General features: G+C 38.6%; 1 protein-coding gene and 1 long non-coding RNA gene across 3 annotated transcripts in view; one reads left to right on the forward strand and one right to left on the reverse strand.

The window, feature by feature from the left end:
• The window catches only part of LOC138023752 (uncharacterized), a 47,256-nt gene extending 23,052 nt beyond the window's left edge, over nucleotides 1-24,204 (reverse strand). The window contains exons 1-6 of one of the 2 annotated variants that reach the window (XM_068870816.1): nucleotides 23,998-24,204; nucleotides 9,176-9,299; nucleotides 6,442-6,634; nucleotides 4,495-4,648; nucleotides 2,826-3,013; nucleotides 2,223-2,372 (exon numbers count right to left, since the gene is read on the reverse strand). In XM_068870816.1, coding sequence (XP_068726917.1) covers nucleotides 2,223-2,372; nucleotides 2,826-3,013; nucleotides 4,495-4,648; nucleotides 6,442-6,634; nucleotides 9,176-9,299; nucleotides 23,998-24,064 — 876 coding nt within the window. In that variant the 5' untranslated portion in view covers nucleotides 24,065-24,204. Of the gene's footprint in view, nucleotides 1-2,222; nucleotides 2,373-2,825; nucleotides 3,014-4,494; nucleotides 4,649-6,441; nucleotides 6,635-9,175; nucleotides 9,300-13,466; nucleotides 13,596-23,997 lie in introns of those variants that run through there. The other variant, XM_068870817.1, reaches the window with a different exon arrangement.
• A 90-nt stretch (nucleotides 24,205-24,294) lies between these two features.
• LOC138023758 (uncharacterized) overlaps nucleotides 24,295-25,000 on the forward strand; it is a 2,357-nt gene continuing 1,651 nt past the window's right edge. Inside the window, exon 1 of the long non-coding RNA XR_011126783.1 lies at nucleotides 24,295-24,457. This is a non-coding gene — a long non-coding RNA (uncharacterized lncRNA). The remainder of the gene's footprint in view (nucleotides 24,458-25,000) is intronic.

Here is a 25,000-nt window from a genome sequence, read left to right on the forward strand (position 1 = left end):
CATGGGTGGGCTTCCCAGCACAGTTACAAATGAGCCTACTATTGGAATACCCGTTCCCACCTAAATTAGCTGTCATTTCCCTGAAAAAAAAAAAAAAAAAAAAAAAAACACGGCAGAAGCCATCGCGCATGACATAGCTTCTCCTTGTTTTGGCGCGTAAAGTGTATCTAAAAATAAGTCCATCTGTGACTGTACTGGGGCAAGCCCCGCACGTGCGTTTCACGTTTTGATACATTTCTTTGCCGTTCCCGTCCTGACAACCACGTGAACTGACCAAATTTGAGGTTGTGTGGAGAACGAGTGCATCAAACGATGAATTTTCCATTCTCTCTCCAAACATCCACACCGTTCATACCAATTTTGTTTGTGGAATGTTGATACACATTTTCAATGCCGAACGCCTGCCAACCATCGCCTGCAATCATTGCGAAATTATTGCAATACCGGAGCATATTATTTCTCGATAGCGTTCTAGTAGCAGTCGTTATCGCTCTTGCTTAAGCAGTTAAGTTCCCCGTTGTTTGTCGAGTACGATACTCTTACGAGCGCTAAGGATAGGTACGCAATGCGTACATGTGTGGGCTTTGCTGCTTTCCCCAAACGGTCAACCACACTTGCATCTCACCCCCTCAGCCTTTCCCGATGCTACTACCCTAATTTGTACACTGTACTCTTCACCTATCCATCAAAGTGTTTTCATTTAGACTGTGAACACCCCTTATATTGGTTTGTTTCCAGGGAAATTTGCCAAGACGTCCCATCCACATAAAATATGTTAGGAAATGAAAGTGTGCGCGTGTGTAAATAAACTTCATTACGAAATTCCCAAAATTTAGATGGTTTAAATACTGTATACAATTCTGATTGTGAACCCTGTGTTTGAAAATAGAAATGACTTAAAAATTACTCTGAATCGGATAAAAATAATTCCGAATCGGAATACATATATATGCTAGTCACATTATCCCAAAAACTGCACTCAACTGCCCAAGAGTGGCAACCATACATGGACATGACCAGGAGCTACAATGTTATTAAAAATGGCTTCCCCTTCACATTTTATCTTTTTTGTTGAATAAATCTGTCAGTGGGTTATGCCAAAACAATTAGACAGCTCGCTCTCGCTTAGTTTCTATCAACTTTGATAGTTGGCATGGGGGTTCACACCTTGCCATTAGCGGGTACAAATCTCCAGCCTTGACATATTATGTATAAGCAATTACTGTATATTGACCACGACAAAGTGTTGGAGGTTTGAAAACGTCATTAACGGACGTGTCAAACAATTTGTTCCATAGGGTAAACTCAACTTTATTTAAAAATTAATAGTGAAACCTAAACTGACAATAAAATCAAATAAATGAAGATAATAGTATTTGCAACTTTGTTCAAGTTAACAAATTAAGGTAAACTAAGCACTGTAACTGTAGTAGTAGGGTTCACAGTAAAATTTCATTCATCATATAGTATTGTATAAAATATAATGTTGAATATGACAGGGTAAAGCTAACACAACAGCCCTCAGTCCAAATTAATAAAAATTCTTTCAACAGACCAAGTTCAACGCGAGCACAAATATATTTCAGTCAGTGACACTTTGAGATTTCGTTGTTCAACCCACACAACTCAAGCCTACAACTCAAGCCTACAAATGTTGGCCGCACCGAATCTTCAGGCCGATAAATGTTGGCTTGCATGAGCAAAATAACTCCCCTTTATGAACACCTGAAAAAATAACGAAAGAAAATAACAGAAATTACACAGCCAGATTTTCAACAAATCCAAACAAATTCATAATGTTGATATTCAGTACCAGACAAAAACGAAAGACATCTTACCTCGGGGTCTCAAAGCAGGTTAAAACAGAACCAAATTTTCTCGAAAGCCGCAAATCGTGGACACAAGTCACAGCAAATAGGAATGCAACGAGATGGCCGCCACTTCTTTTCACGCGCTTGTACCCAAGCCACTGCAAACTCTGGAAGATCACGTGACCATTCTCGTATACCGACAAAGCCCACAAAAAAAGCGTGCCGCACACGCGCAGCACCCTTTTAACCAATGAAATTACTGTTTCGCGGCCTTCCCCGTTGCAGTATTCTTTGTCGTTTCTTAACTTCCCTAATACCACGCAAATGACAAAATATACGTGCCTGTTATGATCTAATTAATCGAATACGACTTTTTTATTGCGTGAAGGAAAAAAATTGTATTCATTGTACCTTTGTTCCACTATTAGGACCTTTCTCTCTGTAGGATTGCCATGTCACTCCATCCGTACTGTAGTTTAGCTTGTATTGAGTTACATACATTCCCATCATATACCCCTGGGTAGCCACTCCAGAAACAGAACGAACTTGCCCCATATCAACCTGAACAATACAAGGCGAAACATATTTAAGCTTGATAGCAACTCGTAACTGAAGTACGATTGTCCCGGTGACTGTAGTCCTGAGAAGGACTTTTCTCGATGACACTGGCCTAATTTGAACTAGAGACGAATAACTCGTCTAAGACGGATATTTCGTCTACAATTCGTCTAAGAGTCTATCTAGTCGACAGCGGGCATAGATCAGATTTGGCCAAGGCTTGTTCATAGGACAGTTCAGGATGGATTATTCTCATTCCTCTTTTTGCACAACCTCTAGATCTTGCGAGAGATATGAGGGTAGGCATACAAGGCTACAGCACTTATGTCCAAAAATCCATGTAATTAGTAATTTTGATATCCAACTAGAAATGACCCTTTAAGTCCAAGCATTCCTACCAATTTCTAACAACAAGATTAGGGTAACGTTAAGCACGTTACGCTTAAAACTATTCACCTGTAAATACTGATTCTTATCATCTGCATCAGTGCACCATCCACCCCACCGCTCGTTGCCATTCTTGTCCGTGCTGGCTTTATTGTTGAGGCGAGCATTGGAAGCATAATGTTCATTAAAGTGCGAAGAAGCCGTCATCTGCTGATCTGTGATCCTACCGTCTTCTACACCCACAGATTTCGTGCAATCTAAGAATTAATCAATAAATCAATAAGCCATTTACGAGTTTCATGTCTGCCTCCTCTTCAAAGCGAGTTTAAACGCAAAGTTTTCCTTACGAACATTAGTTTTTATTCATATGTAAAATAATGATGATAATAATAATAATAATAATAATAATAATAATAATAATAATAATAATAATAATAATAATAATAATAATAATAACTTATATAGCGCCGATATCAATATTCAATATTTTCATCAGCGCTTAAAAATTATAAAAATGATTACTCAAGCTACTTAACTGCGGTAAAAATTGCATTAAACCTACTAAAAGGTTAACAAGTTTAAAAAAAAGCTTAACCGAATAAGAAATGTCTTGATTGAGATGCAACTGAGGGACTACTCCTAATTGCAAAGGGCAATGGATTCCATAGTTTAGGAGCAGCAACAGTAAAAGAGCGATCTCCTAACGTTGTTTAAGTCCTGTTGGAGCCCATCACAATTGGTTCAATTAGTTCACAAGTAGAACTAACTACCCTCACAAAAACTTCCCACTTTGACTCGCTTTGAGGAGAAGGCAGACATGAACTAGGAACTGGCCTATTAATAGATTTTAGTAAATTGGTGAGTACATAAAAGGAATCTTGCAATAACTTTGCATCTTCCTTGATATAGACACCAGACAGGAGTGGGTTGTTGAAGAGAAGTTGATAATTATGGGATGTTCTTGCTGGGTTTGTAAACAGCCAACCGGTTTGCCTCCTTTTTCAATTGGGATAATTAAGCCTTATTGACTTTATTTCTACCACTTGCTACAATTCTCTTGCGAAAAGCTCCCATGGAGAGAGTTCAATTTAGACCCAATCCACACGTATACGGATATTGTCTAATACGGAGGCAGTGTGGCCCAGTGGTTAGGGCGCTTTCCTTGAGATCCGGAGATCCCGGGTTCAAGACCCGCTCTGACCACTCGCTGAATTTGTTCCTGGTAGTCCCTGGTTCAACTTTCCAGCTGCACTTTGTAAATAGCCAGTTGGTTTTGTTTCGTTGATTGTTTCATTGGCCCTGAAAAGCCCCTATGGGGGGCGGTCAATTAAGTATGTAATTGTAATTGTACTAACGGAGACTTCTGCCTCCCGTCCACACGGATACGGGCTCTTTCGGTCACCGAAAACGCTTTCCAGACTCCAGACTGTAGAGTTTTGAAAACGGAGGTTGATAGTTATTATAGTATTCGTACGGACGGGTGAAGACGGCGGTTTCCCAATTCGATGCTGCGTGATACCATAGAGAGAGCATGCGTGCCAATGATTTATAGGTGGGGATTAGCGTTTTCACATCGTTTTCGATTATTTGTGTGGACGGGCAAATACGATTCGAGAATGCTACGTGTGGACGCAGATTTTATCATATACGGAGAAAAAAAAAAGCTCTATGATTTTCGAAAATATTGGGATACGTGTCGAAGGAACCTTCGAATATTACTATTACTGTTGGCACATACCTTCAGAGGGTTGACATCCGTATAGTTCCACTCTAGCGCAAGTCAGAATGTGTTTGTCCTTTATTATTGGGTGTATACGGAACACTCGGCCAGTCACTGGCATTTTGAGGTCGTTGACTTTAGGCAGTAAAGCGTTTTGGTTCCCTTCAAATACCTGGCGAAAAAGACAGTGATTTGTTACAGTTCTGGGCCCAGTGGTTAAGCCGATTAACGCTAATCCCAGGTTAAAAATTGACCAAGGAGTCTATTTCTCTACTCCCAAATGCTGTTCAACGCTGATATTTGGCAAAATTTTACATTAGAAGAAGTCAATTTTGGAAAACCAAAATAAGCAAAGAAAGAAACTTTCACCAAAAAGTTGAAAACATGAAACAAAAGTTTACGCTAATCCTGGATTAAGTTAATCGGGTTTCGAACAACCGGGTTCAGCTGTCCTTGCGGCTCCTCTAGAGCCTCATTAGGAAAAAGAAGCATAGCAGACTGAGACAGCTACGAAATATCGCTTCGCGTTATTGTTATTATTTAGTGAATGTTCCAAGTTGCACGGGTGTCAATAGAGTTGTAGCCATCGCGGAAATGGAAAAGTTGCTCACGTACTCCACGCAACCTCAAATTATGTCTTTTGGCATGGTTGTTCGAAAAGCGAGTTTACCATCTCGAGAACACAACAAAGCAATAGGCTACAATAAAAGCAATAGAGAGACTTAGCAACGCGGTTACGGCAAGCAGCAAACGTAAGACTAACATCCACATCTACATCTACATGTTCCAGCACTCGGCGAAGTCCCTTTTTCACTTATGGCCGTTTTTCCGCTTAGGTGGCCTCATATACGTAAGCCTTTTCAGACACATCACTGCCAAGCCGGCCACTTCTGCTGGAGAAAACAGGACAGCCACAACACCGGGGACTCCATCCCCGACTCTTTTCGAATAGTCTGGGTTTTTTAACGTCCCCCAGGGAACTTGTGAATATAGAAGATATTTGTGAGACAAAGCCTACGGTTTATAGTCCTTATCCGAGAAGCCTTGAAAGTCTACCACTTGCAGATGAAATTACAAAGGCAGCACTTTCTCCTCAGTTATTTTAAAATCCTGAGTGTGGATTCAGCCGAGGTTTGAACCCATGACCTCCCACATGACAACCCAATGCTCGACCAAATGAGCCACCGTGCAATAAAATTTAGGGAGTTCAAGAAACGACGACGGGTACGGCTAGGACAACACCACAAAACAATAATATCATTGGGTAAAAGAGCATAAGTAATCGTGCTGCACGTGCAGCACGGATTTTAGCAAGTATGTTTGCGGTCCTCTGCGTAACGACGACGTAAGCATGCAATAGACAATCTTTTACGGTTTCACTCTGAAACCGCTCGTCCCAATTTATTTTCAGGATACTTCGCCCATATTGTAGGACGTGAACGAGACTGAATAATCCCGAAAGACTTATGATGGAGCTAAGTTTTTTTTTGAGGTGACGTTTTCGTCGACCATCGTATTACAGCTGTAGTAGATCTTCAAGTCCCTTTTGAAAATTGAAGCTCATCTGATATAAGTTCATTCAATCTGAGAAAACCTCTAACGGGCTATTCACGCCCTGCACGTGCGTTTTGCTTCTCGGTACATTTCTTTGTCTTTCTCGTCCTGAAAACGAGGTGAGATGACCAGATTTTCGGCCTGGTTATGCGAACGCATGAGCACCCGAAGATTATTTTTCAGTTTTCTTTCCAAAAATCCTCGTCGTTCACTGATACCAATTTCATTCTTGGAAAGGCGATTCACACTTTCAAGGACGAACGACTTCAGTGGCATTACGCGGGGCAATACGAAAGCATCAAAAGAACGCTTGGGTTTGATTTTATGCTTACGTTATGTAACGTTATGTTACGTTACGTTACGTTACGTTACAAAACTAAAAGAAAAGACCAAATTTTCAAATACACCTACCTCCACATTACCGTTGATTGTGTAATTAAACCAGCGCCTGTTGTCATAACTGTAAGACAGTCTGTATTGTTGCATTCGGTTGGCACTACTGTCCATTGCTCCTTGACTGGCTATTTTTGTGATGGTATGCGGCGTTAGAAGATCAATTTGAAGATACGGGTGCTCATCATTATCGTCAGGGCACCAACCTCCACTTAAGAAAGGGAAAAAAAGTCAAGTTATTCCTGACAACATGCCTTTTCCACGGTTGCCGCCGCCACATTGTACTTGGAAGGCTTAGAAAAACAGTGGTCGTTACGGGTGAACTCACGTGAAACTCGCGAATAGAAGCAATTGGCCCTACAGACATCAGGAATATGTTACCTGATGACATATAATCATGGGTGGTACACGTAATACATACAGGGGGCGGCCCACAGGAATGGTGATAGTTAGTCTCTCTCAGTAACAAGAGATGAGTGCGGCCTCTGCATTTTTCTGGGAAATTTCAGTCAATTAGGCTAAATCCCGCCTTAATTTTTCAGCCATAATTCGTCATTGATTTTAACCTAAAATATTATAATTTGCTTTTAGGTTCTTTCTCCTCCTTTCGACACACTCATCCGAAAAAATCGTCAGTTTTGCCCTGATTACTAGTCGGGCATGCTAAGCCACTCATGCTAACCCTAACACCATCAAGGCCACCACGCTAGCAACGCAGAAGATTAATGAGATGACTTTCATTTAACCACGTTTGCGGGTTACTACTTCTGTCAATCTCTTCGCTTCAATCTTACATCACAATTCTGGGTTCAAAATGAATTCATTTCATACTATTTCACACCAAAGGGAAAGGAGTCTTTTTTTTTGAGGGAAGCATGTAAAGCTGGGAGCGAGCGTTTCGCATAAAGGATCAAGGGTTAGTTTGCGATGTTGTCGGTAAAACGAATTATCTATCTAGCTGCCATTATTTGCCTCCATCAATAGGCCAGTTTCGTATTATGATGGATGCACTGGATCTAGCATGAAAGGGAGGCTAATGTGGGCAAATTAATTTGCATTTGAAAAGATTTGCACGCATTAGCTTCCATTCCATGCTAGATCCAGTCCAGCCGTGAGAAATCGAAAATGGTCTATTTGGTGCAAATCATCAACAATTGAAGTCACTCTTAAGGAGGCTTGATAGGGTTTCAACCCTTAGAAGATTCTCTGTTTAGATCTAATGACGCTACAACACTGTATCACGTAACAGCAATGTTATGGTACCATATGAAACACTGATTACTTCCAAACAAGATGTGATCATTATTGTGATGTAATAAGTTTATTGTGATGTAATAAGTCACCTTGGCAACAGGAAAGCCCAGCAAAAACACCCTATATTTTGGATTTAGTTGCTCATACTGGGTGGCACCACTTTTTTATTGCTAAAAAGTGATTAGAAGGCCACGATGAAACTTTCATCAAAGTTTAAAAAAACTCTGTATAGCAGATTTAGAGCCACCTTAAAAAATCACAAAATTAAGCTGGCTCTGAATCCACTAAACAGAATATTTTAAAACTTTGCAGAAAGTTTCATCTTGCCCTTCTGATTACTTTTAAGAAACAAAAAATGCGGGTCACCAAGTTCGTTTTTGAGATATAAACAACTAAGCACAAAATAAAGGGTGTTTTAAGGGGCTTGGTCGTTGTCATGGTGACATATTACGTCACAATAATGACTGTATCTTGTTCAGTACTAATTCGTGTTTCACTTGGTACCACAATATTGCTAACACATGATACAATGTTATGGTGCTGATCCTTCTAATAAGAGCGTCACTTGGAAGCGTTGAAACTGGTTTGAGCCACCTTAATTGAACCTGGCCCAGTTAACACTTTTGATTTGCTGTTCTTCGGTAAATTGTGTGCAACTTTAAAAAGCGATAATCATAAAGGATGCATGGTCTATAAACGACGCAAACCTCTCAGTAACATGAAAAGAAACAATTTTCAGTATCTCCAATTTTAAGATTCCACGATCCCTTTTCCCGATCCCCCCTTCGTTAAACGAACATACTGAAAAGGCAGGTGTGAGGTATTTTACCTTTGTGAGCCCCTGAATCATCCCCAATAGACGAGTAAAGTCGTCTGGCGTTCAACAGAGTAAAAAATCTACTAAGTTTTTGACAGGACCTATAGATGTTCAGGCTTTCACACTGAAGCGACTTCCATTGACGAGTTAATCGCCTGGCATCAAACAGAGTAAACCACGTATATCTCACTCTTGGAAGGGAATCCGTTTAGGATGGTGCCTACTAATTCAAAAGTATTTTTTCGCAGTTTACTGGATATACTGGAAAAGTAGATATTAACATGTGTTATTAAAATCCAAAAAGAAAATTGGGGGTAACCACTCAGTTTTTGAAGATAATTAATCAACAATATTTGTAAAATCTTTAAACTACAAAGCAATGTAGAGCGTTCTTTTTCAAATCACTAGTTGAAGCTTAATTATCTCTGAAAAATGCAAAGAGCACTTGCTAATTTCTGCTTTCTCCGCATAGTTTTCAACCGCAAAAAATTCTTCCTGTATTAATAAGCACCACTCATAGGAAATCCGAGTACCTCGAGATGCGCAGAACGTATGCGCAATAACAATAGTAGGCACTGTCCTTAAAGGAGACAGGGCGCAGCTGTTGTTAGCTGGTATCTTACTAATACTGCATTACGGTATATTCAGAGAGGAGGATCAGAAAATTCTTGTTAAGCTCACTTTCCCTCGTCCAGATTTAATCTTCCAAATGACGGCTTGTAGAACAATACGGACTCCGTTGAGGACGCCGTAATTTGACTGTCATTGATTGTCTTCCTTTCCATACCCAGAGCTCGATTGCATCCTAAAAAGAAAGAGGAAATCAGACCAGGCCGCATCAGGGATGTAGCTAAAATTTTGTTCAGATTTTGAAATAAGGGAGCATGACCACAGATAGAAATCGGATGAAACCACTTCGTTTGCCAAGATAGTAGTCTCTCTTATATCTTTTACTCTTCTGTAATTGTGAAAACAAATTGCTCACTTCCGATTGCCATCTGTGGCGACGCCCACAGCAGCGACAACGTTAACAAAAAAATAACATTCCTGGCATCATGAGACAATAGGCCATTTCAGAGCTCATGTCTGCCTCCTCTTCAAAGCGAGTCTAAGAGCGAAGTTTTTGTGATGGTAATTAGTTCTACTTTACGTATGAATGAGAGCTAATTTTCATAAGAAAAACTTCGCACTTACACTCGCTTTGAAGAGGAGGAAGACATGAACTCTGAAATGGCCTATTGTTTCAAGTCGATCCGAATCGAAAATGTGCACTATGTTTAAAATAGAAAAGTCCTGAACGGGAGTGGAAAATTCAGCGCATTTATTGTGCTCACGCCCTCAAAAAGGACTTCAATTTTCTTCACTTCACGTCAATTTTAACCGAGGAAGGCAAAGAAATTAACGAAACCGAAAGAGCACGTGCAACGCGTGCGAAACTCTTGTTTTTGCTTATTAAATATGCATATTTTGTGACGTCGTTGTCAAGCTTTCCAGGGACAACAAAATCGTGAACTCCGTTTCATACTATCTTCTATTCGTGTGCCTGTTCTTTTAAGTCTCAAACAAATGCTTCGAGAAGGGGCCTACGGTTTACGGTCCTTTTTGTAAAGGCAGCCTTAAGGTCTAACCTTCATTTTGCAGATGTCATGACAAAGGCGGCAGCACCTTCTCCTTCTCAGTTATCTAAAGACCCTGAGGGTTGGTCTGAGACGACAATGCAACAACGACCTCCCGAATAAGTCTACAAGTACTTCAGATACTACAGCATAGCTTCCCTTGATGTATTGGATTAGTGGTTGGACAAGCTAAGGTACATTTTCAGGGCTGGTGTATGCTATCTGACGCGCAGTCTCCGACTGAAGCGGATAACACTGATAGAAAGTTCTTCAATAATTTACGACACTCTGCGATATTTAATTGCCGTATTTTCAAATTACAGGCATATTTATTGTATAGTTGGAGACGGTTGAAACAAGGGGTAGAAATTCGTGGGAATTTTGACCTTGATCAAGTTAAATAGACAGTATCCAATTTCTAACTCTCTCAAACGGTAGACGCGCTTTGATTAGCTAATTAATTTTTATACCATACTCCACAAAGCAGTGCAGTGCGGAAGGCGTACAGAAGAGTACGGTGCAGTGTAGTTATAGGCGCTTTCCACCAATCGTACTTAAGGTAAGTGTTTGGTAACAGACTTTAGAGATTTGGGGAAGACAGACTCCTCAACGATCTCAGTGTTGGTTCGGTTTTTTATTTGACGCACTCGGGCCGAACTTACAGTTCTCCTTCAACTACAACTGAAACTCTTAGCATTTGTTCAACTATCTCTTGTTCGCGTTCAACAATATGTTGCTCCGAGGAACTATATCTACTATATTTTCCCCCAAGGTATACTGGTCTTTTATATGTCCTTATAGTTTGAAAGTGCCAATCACACGTCAATATGACACCTCCCAGAAGCAAAATGCCCGCGCGTCAGTCTTATTAACTATAATGTACATATTTTTCACAACAAAGAAAATCGTTTGTTTCAAACGGTATCTCACAGACTGTCGACAATACAGCTTAGCACGATCGGAGTACGACCAGTTACAAAAATTACAAGAAACAGGTTACCATGTACCTAGAATCAAGCTGCAGAGTAAATATATGTAGGGAAAATACCGATTTATGATTGCCACATAGCAAAATCAAAACAAACGACTACACGGTGAGGAGGGCGGGCTTAAGGTGCCGCCTGGTACATAGAATATCAAACGCGAGTGGTAAAAGCACTGCGCCAGGGCAGCTGTCCGATTCCCACTTGTACCAGTTTACCATTCACCACAAGGTGTTAGAAAACTAAATTAAACCTGAGCAAAGGACTTTTGTTTGTACACAAAAGAGAACCGCTTATCTGTCATGTATAAATACGGCCAATCCGATATAGTTTACGAAGAAACGGAGTGCGTTGATCCATTCATCGTCAATCGGGCAGTCCTGTATGTTGCCGTTGGGCAACGGATAGGAGACAGATTATTGTGATAAGCGTTTCTCCGCAATAACCATGTTGGAACCGTTCGGCATTTTATCCGTTCAGTTTCATTGTCCGTTATCCGTTCCGCGACGGGACCATAGGCGTCTTGGGTCCCACAGTAGAAGGGTTAAAATTTCTCTGTTTGTTTGCTTATACTCGGAATCGTTCCACCTTTTATAGGATTCTTTGTCATTTTTTTACTCTTTTCCTTGTGAAGGCGTCTTGATTCGAAGGTCGTTACGTCATGATCTAGAAAATCGCTTATGGAAGCGTACGCTTTTTGGAAATATTACTTCCCATTGTGGCGGGCCTTAGAAGAATTATTGTTGCGCTTGCATATTCTGTTCCCTTCCTTCAAGGGTAAAAGTTGGGATTTGGGATTAATATATATTTCTTTTGAATGACCTAGTGTTTCCATGCTAAATTAAGGGAGATTGCTCTTCCTAGCTGTTTCCGAGCAAAGGTGTTAATTGACTCTTATATGAGAAACTACACTCTAAAGGCTCTGTTAGCTCTTTAGTATTTACAATCAGAAGGTATCTTCTCCTAAGGTCATGAATTTGGTTTGGAACAGGCGTTCGAGAAAGGTGTTTGGTACGCCAGACCAACTACGTTTCCCATTAGCAATGTTTTAATTGGTTTTCGGTTGCACTAACAGTTATTTCATCTTTGTTTCACCCAGTAGTGTTTTATCCAAACGAGTTCTTTTCCTATATTTCTGGACGCAACTTAGTTTCATTTCTGCTCTCGTTTTTTTGGTCTGTTCTCACGGTTCCAGGTGGGATTCTAGAAGACGTCCAGACGCATTAATTAAACGTCTGGCCGCGTAAGTGCGACTAATATAAATACGGGACGGAATTAACTTCGACGGCTAGAAATCAAATTCACAATTTTCTTCAAAAGATACCGAGATTTAATCACCAAAGAGACTGTGTGCACTTCATTGCTAAGTGCGTCCCCGTTTAGTGCGTCTCGTCTTTATACGTACACTAGACGGCTTAGACGTCTGAGACGACTAAGACGTCTGTTAATGGCATCGTTTAGACGCACTTAACTTGAGACTTTTAATTCGTCTGACGTTTAATGCGTCCACCGTATTTCCCGTATTTATACTAGTCGTCTAAGACGTCTTAGACATCCTCTAGTATAACTACGGCCAATCATTCGATCTGAACTGAAAACAGACCGAATAGCTTCCAGAAATTAGTGCCAAGAAGCACTGATCTCTCGTCTGTTGCGTAACGGTACCATAGACGTCCGTTCGGAGACGAACGAATAAAATGGACTCCGTTTCTTTGAAAACGATATCGGATTCATTCGATTTGTTATCGGGGGAAAAAACCGAACGGCTTCCAGAAAATTCAAGAAATTATCCGTTGCGTAACGGTGCCATAGGCGTCCGTTCGATTTGTTATCGGGGGAACTGAACTGATAAAAGGCCCGACGGCTTCAAGAAATTACTGCAAAGAAGCACTGACCCCTTATCCGTTACGTAACGGTACGATAGGTGTCCATTTGGCGACGAACGGATAAATGCACCGGCTTTGCTTAATTTCTTTTCCAAAGTTATCGGGATCATTCGATTTATTATTGTGGCTGTTACAAATTTACTCTGTTCAGAAAACTAACCTCGAAGCCAGTTTTCAATAGCGACAGCGACAGTGTATGCATAAATGCAAGAAACAAACCGCGCAAAGTCAGTGGCGTCTTGCAGTAATCGTTTGCAAGCCTTGTTTTGGCAAAGAACACAAATTCACGAAAACTTAATGTTTTTGTCCTAAGACAGCACCCTGCGAAATCAATCATTTCAGTTGTTTGTTTGTGTTTCGTTGCTGCAAAATAACATGCAGAGAAGAACACTGAACTACTAAAGAGATAGCCACTGAAAATCGGGTCTCTCATGATAGAACCCACATACTCTCTAATTTGCAAGATCCTACATTTTTTCAAACTTACCATAACATTGTGCAAGACACAGGACAACAACAATCGCAAAACGAGGCATTGCATCATACAAGACATAGGTCTTGTTCCAGCCAACTATAGTCTAGTAATTTGAATCTCTCGATAGGGACACTGAAATCTTTGCATTTGTTTTTGATATTCTTTTACCGGAAAACACAAACGCCGGGTGTGAAAACAGCTCTTAAAATGTGTGAGATGCAAATCTAAGACCCTATTCCGGAATAAGAATACGTGGAGTGATGATTTAAAACGGTATGTCTGGCGTTTTGAAGCAACAAGGACAATAAAGATGTGTTTGAAATAATGCAGCATTTCAGCAGGTGTTTGACAATTTCAATGTGAATCTCCATAAAAACAAAGGATTTTTAACTTCTATTCCATGTAATCCTATTCCGGAATAGTTTTGAAAATGGCAACGAGTTGATTAAGTTGAAAAGAATCATAGTGAAAAATGAACGGATAATTTTCTTTTCAATTAAAGCCTAAAATAATGATCTGAAGTGGACAGACCAGAAATTTGAGGCGTTTCGTTTCTGAAGTGGACAGACCAGAAATTTGAGGCGTTTCGTGAGCACTTTGGGTGACATTACTTTGAAAGAATCAAAAATATGCCGAGGTATAATAGTTTTGAGAACTCACTTCTTAATCTTTGCAAACAAACCTTTCCGCCTGAAGAGACTTCAGGACGGCCTACAGGCTTAGCTTATCCGGTCTTCTAACCGCACCCAGTTTATTTTAGCACCAGAGATCAATTAGCGAGAAATTTTTAAACAAAACCTCTCTCCCTAAAAGAAACGATGAGCGACAACACAGAGTTGTGAATGCATGTAGCAAAAAATCTTTCTGCTTTAGACTTCTTGTACATTCAGAATGTCATACGTGATGTCGCGCGTGCAACTGATGATGACATCACTGGAGTGTTTACTTTCGCTGGTCGAGATACACAATGAACAAGTCACGCGTAACGGATGTAGTTTTAAAGTGGTTTCTAAGTAATTTTACGTAATTCTACTGTGTTTGCATTCCTGTCGAAGAGTGGGCAGTTCCATCTCTTTAAAACCATTTACCGACCATTCACTCTTCCCACGTACAAACACCGAGGTTTTAAAAACTACCCTAACCGTTTCTGATTGTGGAATGATTTGCTCACTGATAAGAAAAAAATAAATACATGGAATGAACATTGACTTTCATTTTGCTTCAAAATACATGGCATGCGTAAACGATAGCTAAGCTAAAAAGGCGATGTTATAAATTTATGTTCTTGGCTAGCATCTCAACCTGAGGCATAACTATGTAACGTTTTGTGCAAGATAAACACCGTAAATTAGTACAATATTTGGGTTATAAAACAAAAGAAATAAGCAATTGTAAAGGCTTATTTAGTTAGCAGATAAAACAAACAGGATAAATTGTTCATTGATTACGCCTGGTTCCTCGGTTAACGAGTTTTATTTGATTTACGTATTTTTTGGCCAAAATTTGAAAGCGTCCTTTTACGTCGGGAAGCTCAAGTTCTGACAATGTCCATTTTTCCCCTGGTTTTAAGGAAATTTGCTTTCAAACTAAAAGACATTTAAAAGACAAATATGAAAGAAGTATAACTAGAAATAGCATTACTGCCATTCAGTTGCTTTCTTTCCCGAGTACTCTCGGCGTGATTTCGGTAAAAGCATCGACCTTCATATTTGACAAAAAGAACCTACATATGGACAAGAAGGAGCTTCTAAATCACTGAACCTCACTTAGTATGAAATTTTTGTTACTAAAGCATTATCATGGCCTTGTAATTAAGCTGGAAACAAGGGCCCTTGTTGGCCTTACTTCAATGACTCAAAAAAAGGTCTTTGTATCAATGTAGAGAACCAAAAATGAAACGTTCGCTGTACCAAGAGCGGCCATACCGGTACCGTCAGAAAGGTATTTTGTTGTCATGCATAGCGAAAGACGAAGAGAATGGAAATGGATTCAAACTTGAAACAATAATCTGCTTCGACATAAAATTTCATTAGTTTTCAGGAAAGCGTGAGTGATAGAAAAACACTATACAGATAATGATTTTAACTAAAAAATATACCCGAACGTTGCACAAAATCTATGCAGAACAGAGGCGAAGAAACCATCCTAAAAATCAGTATCCGTTGGGCGCTGGTGCTTGTCTCGGTTACAGGTCGGCTACGTTTAATTATCTCAGTTAACTGGCGTACTTACATCAAATTTCTGATGGCGAACATATCCACCGCAAAAAAAAAATAAAATAAAAAAATTAAAAATAAAATAAAATAATAATAATAATAAGCTGACACTGAGCAAAATTTTAAAACACTTTTTTTTTACAAAAACATACACTCTTTTTTTTTTTTAATAAGAACGTCTAATTTTGGAGCTGAAGCTTTATGTTGTATGTGAGGCTTAAAACGTTAAGATATTCTTAAATTTACATCAGACTTTGTTTCACCTGATGACTTTGTTGGTGTTGAAGTTATTTTGGAATAATTATAAATAAGAACTGCTCACAATTACAAACTGTGTTGTGTATCATGCAATAAGAAAACCGTTATTTAACAATTATTCGCCGAGGACTCGGTGAATAAAAACAGAGACAAAGTCGAGGTTATTATTCACCAAGTCTGAGGTGAATAATAATTATTGTTTTAGTATAATTACATAGATGATTATTTCTTTAAAACAATGAATTTCTTCGTCTGTGACCTGGACAAAACAGCTTGCGGCCATTTTGAAAAAAATCGCATAATAATCATCTCTAGTGTAACCAATCAGCGCTGAGAATTTTCAATAATCACCTATGTAATGATACCAATATGTGATACAAAATATGCCCTTATAGGTATTTGGGTTAATTTACATTTCTTTATCTTTATTTTATGCTTTTATTTAAGATAAAAACGTTCTTAGTTGACCCTCAGCCTGAGGAATCGGTTGTTAATACGTTCTTAATTTTTGGTTAATCTCAGCGTCAACGTTTAAAAAAGTGTGAACTAAGAACATACCTAGGCTGAGATTCAGTTAAGAACCTCTTTATTTTTCTCATTTGTTTTTATTTGTTTTTGTGATTATAGTATATATTAAGATAAAGAAATGTAAAACTGTTGTCTAACAGGACGATCAATTCAAATACTTAGCGACGCTTTTCTTATTGCATGATGATAATGATGAAAAACTTTTTTTGCAGTTTTTGCATACCACAAAACTTTAAGAACATGTTGAATACGTTGTTAAGAAACCAAAACCGTTAAGCCAAGCCTTAGCCTCTTAGACGTTCTGAGTCTACAATCGATTGTAGAAAGACTGTAAACGACTTCACTCAGAACTGAAATCTGTGATAATTTTATTCTCACACACAGACATCTATGACATTAGCGAAAGAAATCACTCTATAGGCCTGTGATACCTCAAGGGCGGAACATTGTTCAATACGTAAATTAGAGCTTCAGACTTTCCTTAGCCAAGTTAAGATCTACAGGCTTTTGTTTTATCGCTTAGACAATCTATTTCAACGTAAATCAGGGGAGATGGCGGTTGCACTACTAAATCCGACAGGAAATGTGTACAATTTTATTATCAACGCAAAAAAATCTACACAATAGGCCTGTGATGCCTCAGAATAATCTAAGAGATCTGTCGGAGGAATCTTTAGAATTTCTTCGGCCAAGTTTGAGATCTACAGACCTTTGAAATATAGTTTAGATAAACGAACTCAACTTTAAATGAAGGAGCTGGTGCTTCCACTTTTTTCTCCGAGAGCGAATATTTGCTTTGTATGTTATTATCACCTACTATGAAACAAACAACTTCTGTGGCCTGTGATACCTCAAGAGAGGGCGCTTTTGTGATGATCCCGGCATGAGACTGACCAATAACGGAAGAAACTTTCTGGATTCTTCTCTAGACTTCGTTCCGGCCAAGTTTAATATCTCAACGTGACCCATTAAGCTGGAGACTGTGCAGAACTAACTTTTGATGGAGAAAACAAATACTGAAACTAACCTGATCAAGGAAACAATATTAAGGCCGTTACCTTATACTAATAGGAAAAGGAAAAAAAAAAAAAAATGTATTGAATATGCTCGTCTCTAGCAATGCTCTTAACGGATAAGAAAGCCCCTGATCTTCAAGCTCGATTGTGGACATTCAAGAGACCTGGGGACAAAGCCCTGCAGGGATTCCGTCTAAAAGGTCTTCTAATCATACAAATACCTGACCTCTTTAACCTAGAAGCGAATTGATGTCTTAAGGGTATTGTGCCAAAAAATGCCTTCACAGTCCAGACTTTTCCAAAAAGGAAGCACAAGGTGAAGCTCTTGGCCTTATTTCAGTAAAAAAAAAAAAGGCGTTTTTTCTCGTGTTGTGGGAGGCGGCTTTAGACGCCTGAGAGATCGCAACTATGAATAGTAAACAAAATAAACAATAGGTGAATAGGGGAGAACAGATTTTAATGGCCTAAATCGAATATCAACAATCGAGAAAAGAAAGTGGTTTAGCCATCTAATTTTCTAATGGCAACCAAGAGTTTCTGGAAATTAAAACCCTACTTATACGTTCACGGAAACGGAGCGACACCGGTAATCAATCTTTAGAACACCTGGCGCAGATTTTAATTAATCAACCTAACTGTTGTTTTCGTTCACTGCATGTATGTACATTGTTCGACCACCTACAAGTTTTCATATATCCAAGATGGCGGCATTGATAAGGATTGCACTCATTAATCAGCACTCACCTGCACATGGAGACAATAGAACCTGACTTGTTAAATTAACCAGTTTCGAATTCTGCATTTTTCTATGTTTTAGAACGCGTTGGACCGTATTCCGGAATAGGTATACATGGAATAGAAGTTGGAAATCCTTCGTTTTTACGAAGATTCACATTAACATTGTCAAACCTCTGCTAAAATGCTATATTAAACATAGCTTTATTATCCTTGTTGCTGCAAACGGCACACATAGTGTTCTAAATCATCACTCCACGTATTCTTATTCCGGAATAGGGTCAATCGAACGCACCCGTAATGTACCTTATTAAAGTTATTCAACGTTTCAATGTGTCTCACATCATCCACTTTTATTCAACATCACTATTCAACTCTTTTAACAACTTTGGCACTCATCAATTTTTGATTCTTGATAATGATGTTTGAATTAATCTAGGCTTTTTTTGATATATTAAAATTCAGCTTGAAAGAGAGGGTTTGAGGACAAAGACAAAGGAAAGTGGATGATATGCAAAATATCCTTCACATTCATTCCAACCTGTTTCTATTGTTTTTGTCCTCACTGCCTCACTATCAAGCTGCATGTTAGAGAAACATTTATGATTGTTTGCTGCACCCTCTCAGATCACTGGCAGTTATTAGGTGGAACTCAGAAATAAATAGTCTTTGGCATAAGAGCAATAAATTTAGGGTTAGGGTTAGTGTACTTTAAATAAAATCAAAGACATACTAGATGTGATTTCAAATATTTTAAGTATCGTTTTCACTGTCACGCAATAAAAAGTAAATCGAAAACCATCCAGTGGAAAAAGTCAAGAATTCGTGATGTTGTAGAAGATAAATGAAGAAGACACTTCTCCAAGTTTTAGGCCTGTGCGTTTCCCCAAACTTCAGATATTCGTCGAAATGTTTCGCAGAAATTTACAGACCCCAGAATGAAAATGCCATGTTGGTGCACATCTGTGGTGCACCAATATGGCGGCCGGAAAATAGTGTCAACATCTGTTACTTACTTTGGCTATCTAGGCGAGTGATCATCTGTACTGAACAGACAGCTATTTACCTAAGCACTTTTCCTAATGCTTTAAATTCTAAAAAGGCTCAAAACCATGAGATAAATATATATTTCTCAATAAACTCGATCGTCGCCTCGTGTCACGCACCGCTATAACTCAGAAATTCAAAATGCTCTGGCATTCTGGTTTCCAATTGAGCTATTGAGCTTTAAAATTGAGCTGGTTTCCAATTGAGCTATTGAGCTTTAAAATTGCAAATGGATACAAATTTACCGCCTCTTATGCCTGATGAGGATAACAACTTTCGTGGCTCTTTAGTTTTGGATTTTAGAAAATGATGACGTCACGTGAAAACGATCTATGCCATGAGTCATATTTCAAAATCAGTATACAAAATTCCATTTGCCTTATGGCAAATGAAATTAAGGACAACTTTTAAACGTCACAAAAATTTGTTTATTTTACTACAATAAAGGAAACTAATTTTCACAGAAGGAAATTTTAAAACTGGCTGGAACACCTCTGTTCACAGTTAATCAACAACAACATAATAATATTATTAATGAAAATAATTTGGCATGTCATATATTCCATATAGGATGATGAAAAACACATATAATAATAATGATGATGATGATGATTATAATAATAACTAGTAGGTGCATTGGGTTCAGAGTCAAAGAACCTGGCAGGCCACTTGGAGCAACTAGGAATTAAGGACTGAACAAGTCGGCACTCCTCGGATCGGCACATATCCTCAGAAAAGTGCATGAAGTCTGAGGTCTCGGGAGGAGACTTGACTGGATATTTCTCCCCAGGGAAAAACCCTGTGCTTAATTCTACATAGTAATAATAATAATAATAATAATAATAATAATAATAATAAATTCATAATTAACAACTGCATCGACCTTAGCGGAAGATGGTTGCCTGGGATGTCCAGGGGCCTCCACTGTGATCAGCCAGCCAATAGACAGTAAACGCTCCCATTGCTAGCAATCCCTGCAACCCAGCTGTGAGCGCACACACAGAGGCATCCGGGCACCTGTCACACTGTGATAACAGTGGAAAAAAAGGGGGGCTAGAGGGAGGGAGGGAAGCAGAAAAAATAAGAAAACGCTAACGATGAAAACAACCACTAAAAGACAAAGGCCACACAACACCCTCCCAATGCAGCTCCAAATGGCCACTTCACTGAGACAGCATGACCTACATAAGCCTGTGCACGTACGAATGAACCGCTGACCGCTAAGCAAACCGCTATATTGTGGACCTAAACACGTGAAAACCCAGCATCTTTGTTGTTAAACATTTGTAATAACAATTGTCTATTTACAGTGCAAACAGACAATCACCTTGAACACAAGAGACATTGTGGTCCGAAAAAGACAGTGTTGCATAAAAGGTTTTGTCCATCTCTTTGACATACAAGTGTGTTAAAAAGAATGAGAGAAAGTTGAAAAGTACCAAGACCTTAAGAGGGAGGTTAAGAAGATCTGGCATATTTGTAAAACAGTCACCATCATGCCAGTCACCATGGGGGCAAGTTCGTGTACTTTTTGGACAAAAAGTAAGACCTTCAAGAAACAACTAAAGAAAATAGGCTTGAATGGCAGCACTTCATTACTGCAGAAACGTTGCTTGTTGGGAACAGCAAAGAATCTTCAGAAAGACCCTCTTATAACAGTGAAGGCTATGGGTCATTTAGCTTGATGCCTAAGGCAAATATGAGAACCACTTTAGTGTGTTTAATTAAGTGAGATTTTGAAATGATAAAAAATACTGATACTAATAATGTTAATAATCATCATCATCATCCATGTCCTTAGAGTGAATGCAATTTGCAGTCTGAAAAAATTGAGTGCTAATTTATTCCAAATTGCACAAGAAAAATCATGTGATTTCTTACAAATAATAGACATGACAAAATATTGAGAAAGCCTCTAGTAACTGCAAGCAGAAGCAAGTCTCATGTATCACAAAATGATGCACAAATTGGGCCATGTGATTGGCTATCTGTGGCTTTGATCAATGATCAATCAGAATGCTCAGTTTATTACTCCTTTTTGCACTGATCGAATAACCTCTCTTCTGCATTTTTTACCAGAAACTGCATTTCCCTCAGCCAATCAGAATGGTTAAATGTTTTGATATATATTACTGTATTAGACAAAATAAATAATATAGCAATCTACGTGATAAGCAAAGGAAGGCTTAATAAGCAACAACCAAATACTTGCTCTATAATGAGGCACAAAAGGAGGTTAAATGTCCATCATACAAAGACAGATGAAAGTGTTCAATACACAAGGAATTATATTTACCTCCTACTAATCAAGTTCAATGTCCATACTGTCAGTTACGAACCAAGTTTTTTCATTTTATGGTCCAAGTGTGAAGCACATGGACATGAAATCAATGATCCATAATTTACTGTAAGGACCTAGAAAACGAGCTTAGTAAGATATTTATTACAATATATATCACTGAGGTATTTATAGCAGGAATGACGCAAAGGAAAATAGTTCAAAGTCGTGCAAGGTTGCCACAACAACTGCACATCAAAACCCGAAAAACAAATGAATCTTCTTGGCTTTTTGAAATATGTAGTTACTTCCAAGACTGAAACAGTTTTACAAGTTTACGTAACAACATGAAAAACTTGCTAAAGAATGTTTTATCAAAATTTCAAATTAAGTGGGCAGTACAGCATTCCATTCTCTGGAAAATTAATAAGCCTCAGTAAATCAGCCTATCACAGCACACATACATTATTATCTGAGAGATACAACAATCTTTTTGTATATGCCTAACTTTAAATCAGACAAGGCTTTTCTTCTACCATGATCCTTTCTTATAAAGATCGCAAAGGAAAAACTGATCAAAAAGCAAAAATGTCATTTCATTGAGAATTTTTAACAGTCATGATGCCTGAATAAACATTACCCCAGAGATTCCACAAACATGCTGCCTCAGATAAATGGGTTAAAAATTATTTATTCAAACTATGCAGTTTACATTGACCTTATAAATAAAAGTTAATTTTTAAATATATTTTCCCAGAAACCATTATAATTATTAAAAGGTGAAAAGCCTAAGCTAATTGGCTTGTGGTATATCTTTCTTTACTCCTGTGCTTAATTAATTTAATTGACCATTAAAAAGGGTGTGTCGGCACAAAGGAAGAAATCTGTTGACTTACTGAAAAATACTGAACAAAAGTATAGTATTTGATTGAGTTTTAGAACTGAATATACAGGTAGCTGCTGATTTTACGCTCCACATAATTAGCGTAACATCTCCAAGTCTACTTTGCAATCATCAAATTCATATTGAAAGGAAGCGACCGTTCAACACTGACGTATTTGGGGCATTTTTGTTGCGTTTGAAATCGTCATTGTTCCTTTATAAAGCGCCAGCCTTCAAACGATGGTTGCAAAGGCGATGACTGTTGCTTCCGAGCGCAATCTTTTCAACTTGCATTGATCGCATGGGAATAATTTTTGGCAAACTTTCGGTCGCAATATATAATCTTGTACCTCTCCTTTTCGCCATTTCTGAGAAAACCCCTAGAAAAGCATCGTGTTCGAGAAAATTCGAGCAAAAAACGTGTCACTTTCCCTAACATCACAAACAATTGTTTTATTTATACTTTAAAGGGCGAGATAGAATTCCGACAACTTTAAAACAAGTTTCGATTCCTTTCCGGCTTGAATCGGTGTTGAAATAAACCGGTCTGAGTAAATGGATTATCGAGGGTAATTTCCATAATGGCGTCCACATTTTTCTAACTTCTCAAGGAGTATTATACCACTGAATTGCCGGTTTAAAGTAAAATTAGTTATGCGAATTTAACACAATGTGCTTTCCTGGGCTTTCGTGCTAAAAAGGTGATCACATATCTCAATTCACAAAGGACGGGTCTGTAAATATTGGAAAATGCTTGCGGATGACGCCTGACACAGAAAAAGCTGTTAGCAAAATAAACTTCTCGAAGTATCCAAGACAATTAATTCTCGATGAGACAGAAAAAAATACTTTTGTGCATTAATGGATTTTTTGTCTAGAAAGTGTGTTATTCACTAGGGTAAGGCCAAATCGCCGGGCGAAGGGATTTTCTGCAGCATGCATAATGTTCATTAGTTTTCATTCGATGACCCGAGAGTCTAATTATAGCAACAAGAAAAATCGACCTTGGGATCTTGAGGGCGACAGTTTCAAATGAAGTTTCACCCGCTTGTTTAGTGCATCTCACGGAAGATTGAAAACGTCAACTTCTTTCTCCTTTCTCGGAGAGAATTAGATATGCTCATATGCTTTCGGATCAAATTATCAAACACCAGCAGCTCTGATAAAAGCCAGAGTGAAAGAAGCGACGAAATCAAACCAAAAACATGACTTGAGGAATATTTTCAAACAACTTTTTCCATCCCGGCTAAAGAATTAAACTTACTTCTACTGTATCCGCTAACACCTTTGTTCGATGCAAACGTTTACAGATACAATGGCCAAATATTGTCACATAATGAGACGTGAATCGCAAACGACATGCAAGTTGGGTTTGGACAATAGGACAAAGGCATTTCATGAAAAAAAGAAGAGAAAGGTTGTAACCATTGAAACGAGAACTTTAGCATTGATAAACTACGAGAGAAGCTACTGTTTACCAAAGCTCGTGGGATTAAAGCTAAAAATGATACGAAAACTGACTAAAGATGAGCTTCTGTACGAAATGGAACGTATGTCTTGCTAAATCAAAGGACCCACTTACCAGCAAAAGAATCCTTGATCAAAGTGAAGGACAGAAATCCCCAAAAGATAAATGAACATTTGGCCATTATTGCTAGTTACGTTACGAAACTTTTCCTTCGTGCGACTTCGATTATTTTTAAGTTGCAAATTCTGATGGCATTCGCATCTGACAAAGAAACATTCAAGAAAGCTATTGTGTTTCACTCTTCTAATCGTTGTTCATTTCGACTTTTTGATTGACAATCGCGTGGAAGTGACATAGGCAGAAACACAAACAACCTATCGAATGACATAATCCCGTAAAATCGGCAACAAATCCCCCAAACCAACAATATTTTTGATTTTCAAGAGGTTTGAATCTGCCATTGATATTTACTTAAAGTGTTAAACATTTCAAGTCGTTGAATTCGTCAAAAATTCTTCAACGGACCCCGGAACTGAGTCGCTAATGGAGACCAGACAATGAACACATGTGTGGGGTGAGTGATGTTTTAAATCATCAATCACCTTGGAAGTCTGGAGTAATCACAACTTCTTATAACACGAAAGGCAAAAATATACTAAGCAGTAGATGCACTACACTGTTCACTGGGAAAACATGAATAATAATGGCAAACTGAAGCACTTTTCACGAAATGTTTTTACCGTGAGCTGAGTCTAAAAATTAACTTGCATTGTTCTTTTCTCGTCGGCAACTTGGGTTTTTGTCGCCGACATCTTTGTATGAACAAACACAGGTTTTTAAAGGCCAGCTACCAACTGGATTGATAAGTAATCAAAGAGTTGATTATTGTCTTAACTCAAACGGGTTGAATGAAAATCACTTTTGCCGAATTCCCTGCGCCCAAAAGAGTTCAAACAAATCGTGTCGCAATTTTAGCGTACAGGTCACACCTTCGCAAATCTGTCAACAGCGGTGGAAGACCGGCGAATGTTGAATAGGGTATTTCCGTGCAAAAAGGAAAGAAAGCAAAAAGTCGAAAGCATACCTTTCGTACATACCTTATCTCGGTTCACAGCAT

This window comes from Montipora capricornis, chromosome 11 (assembly GCF_036669925.1).
Source record: "Montipora capricornis isolate CH-2021 chromosome 11, ASM3666992v2, whole genome shotgun sequence".
Lineage (NCBI taxonomy): Eukaryota > Metazoa > Cnidaria > Anthozoa > Scleractinia > Acroporidae > Montipora > Montipora capricornis.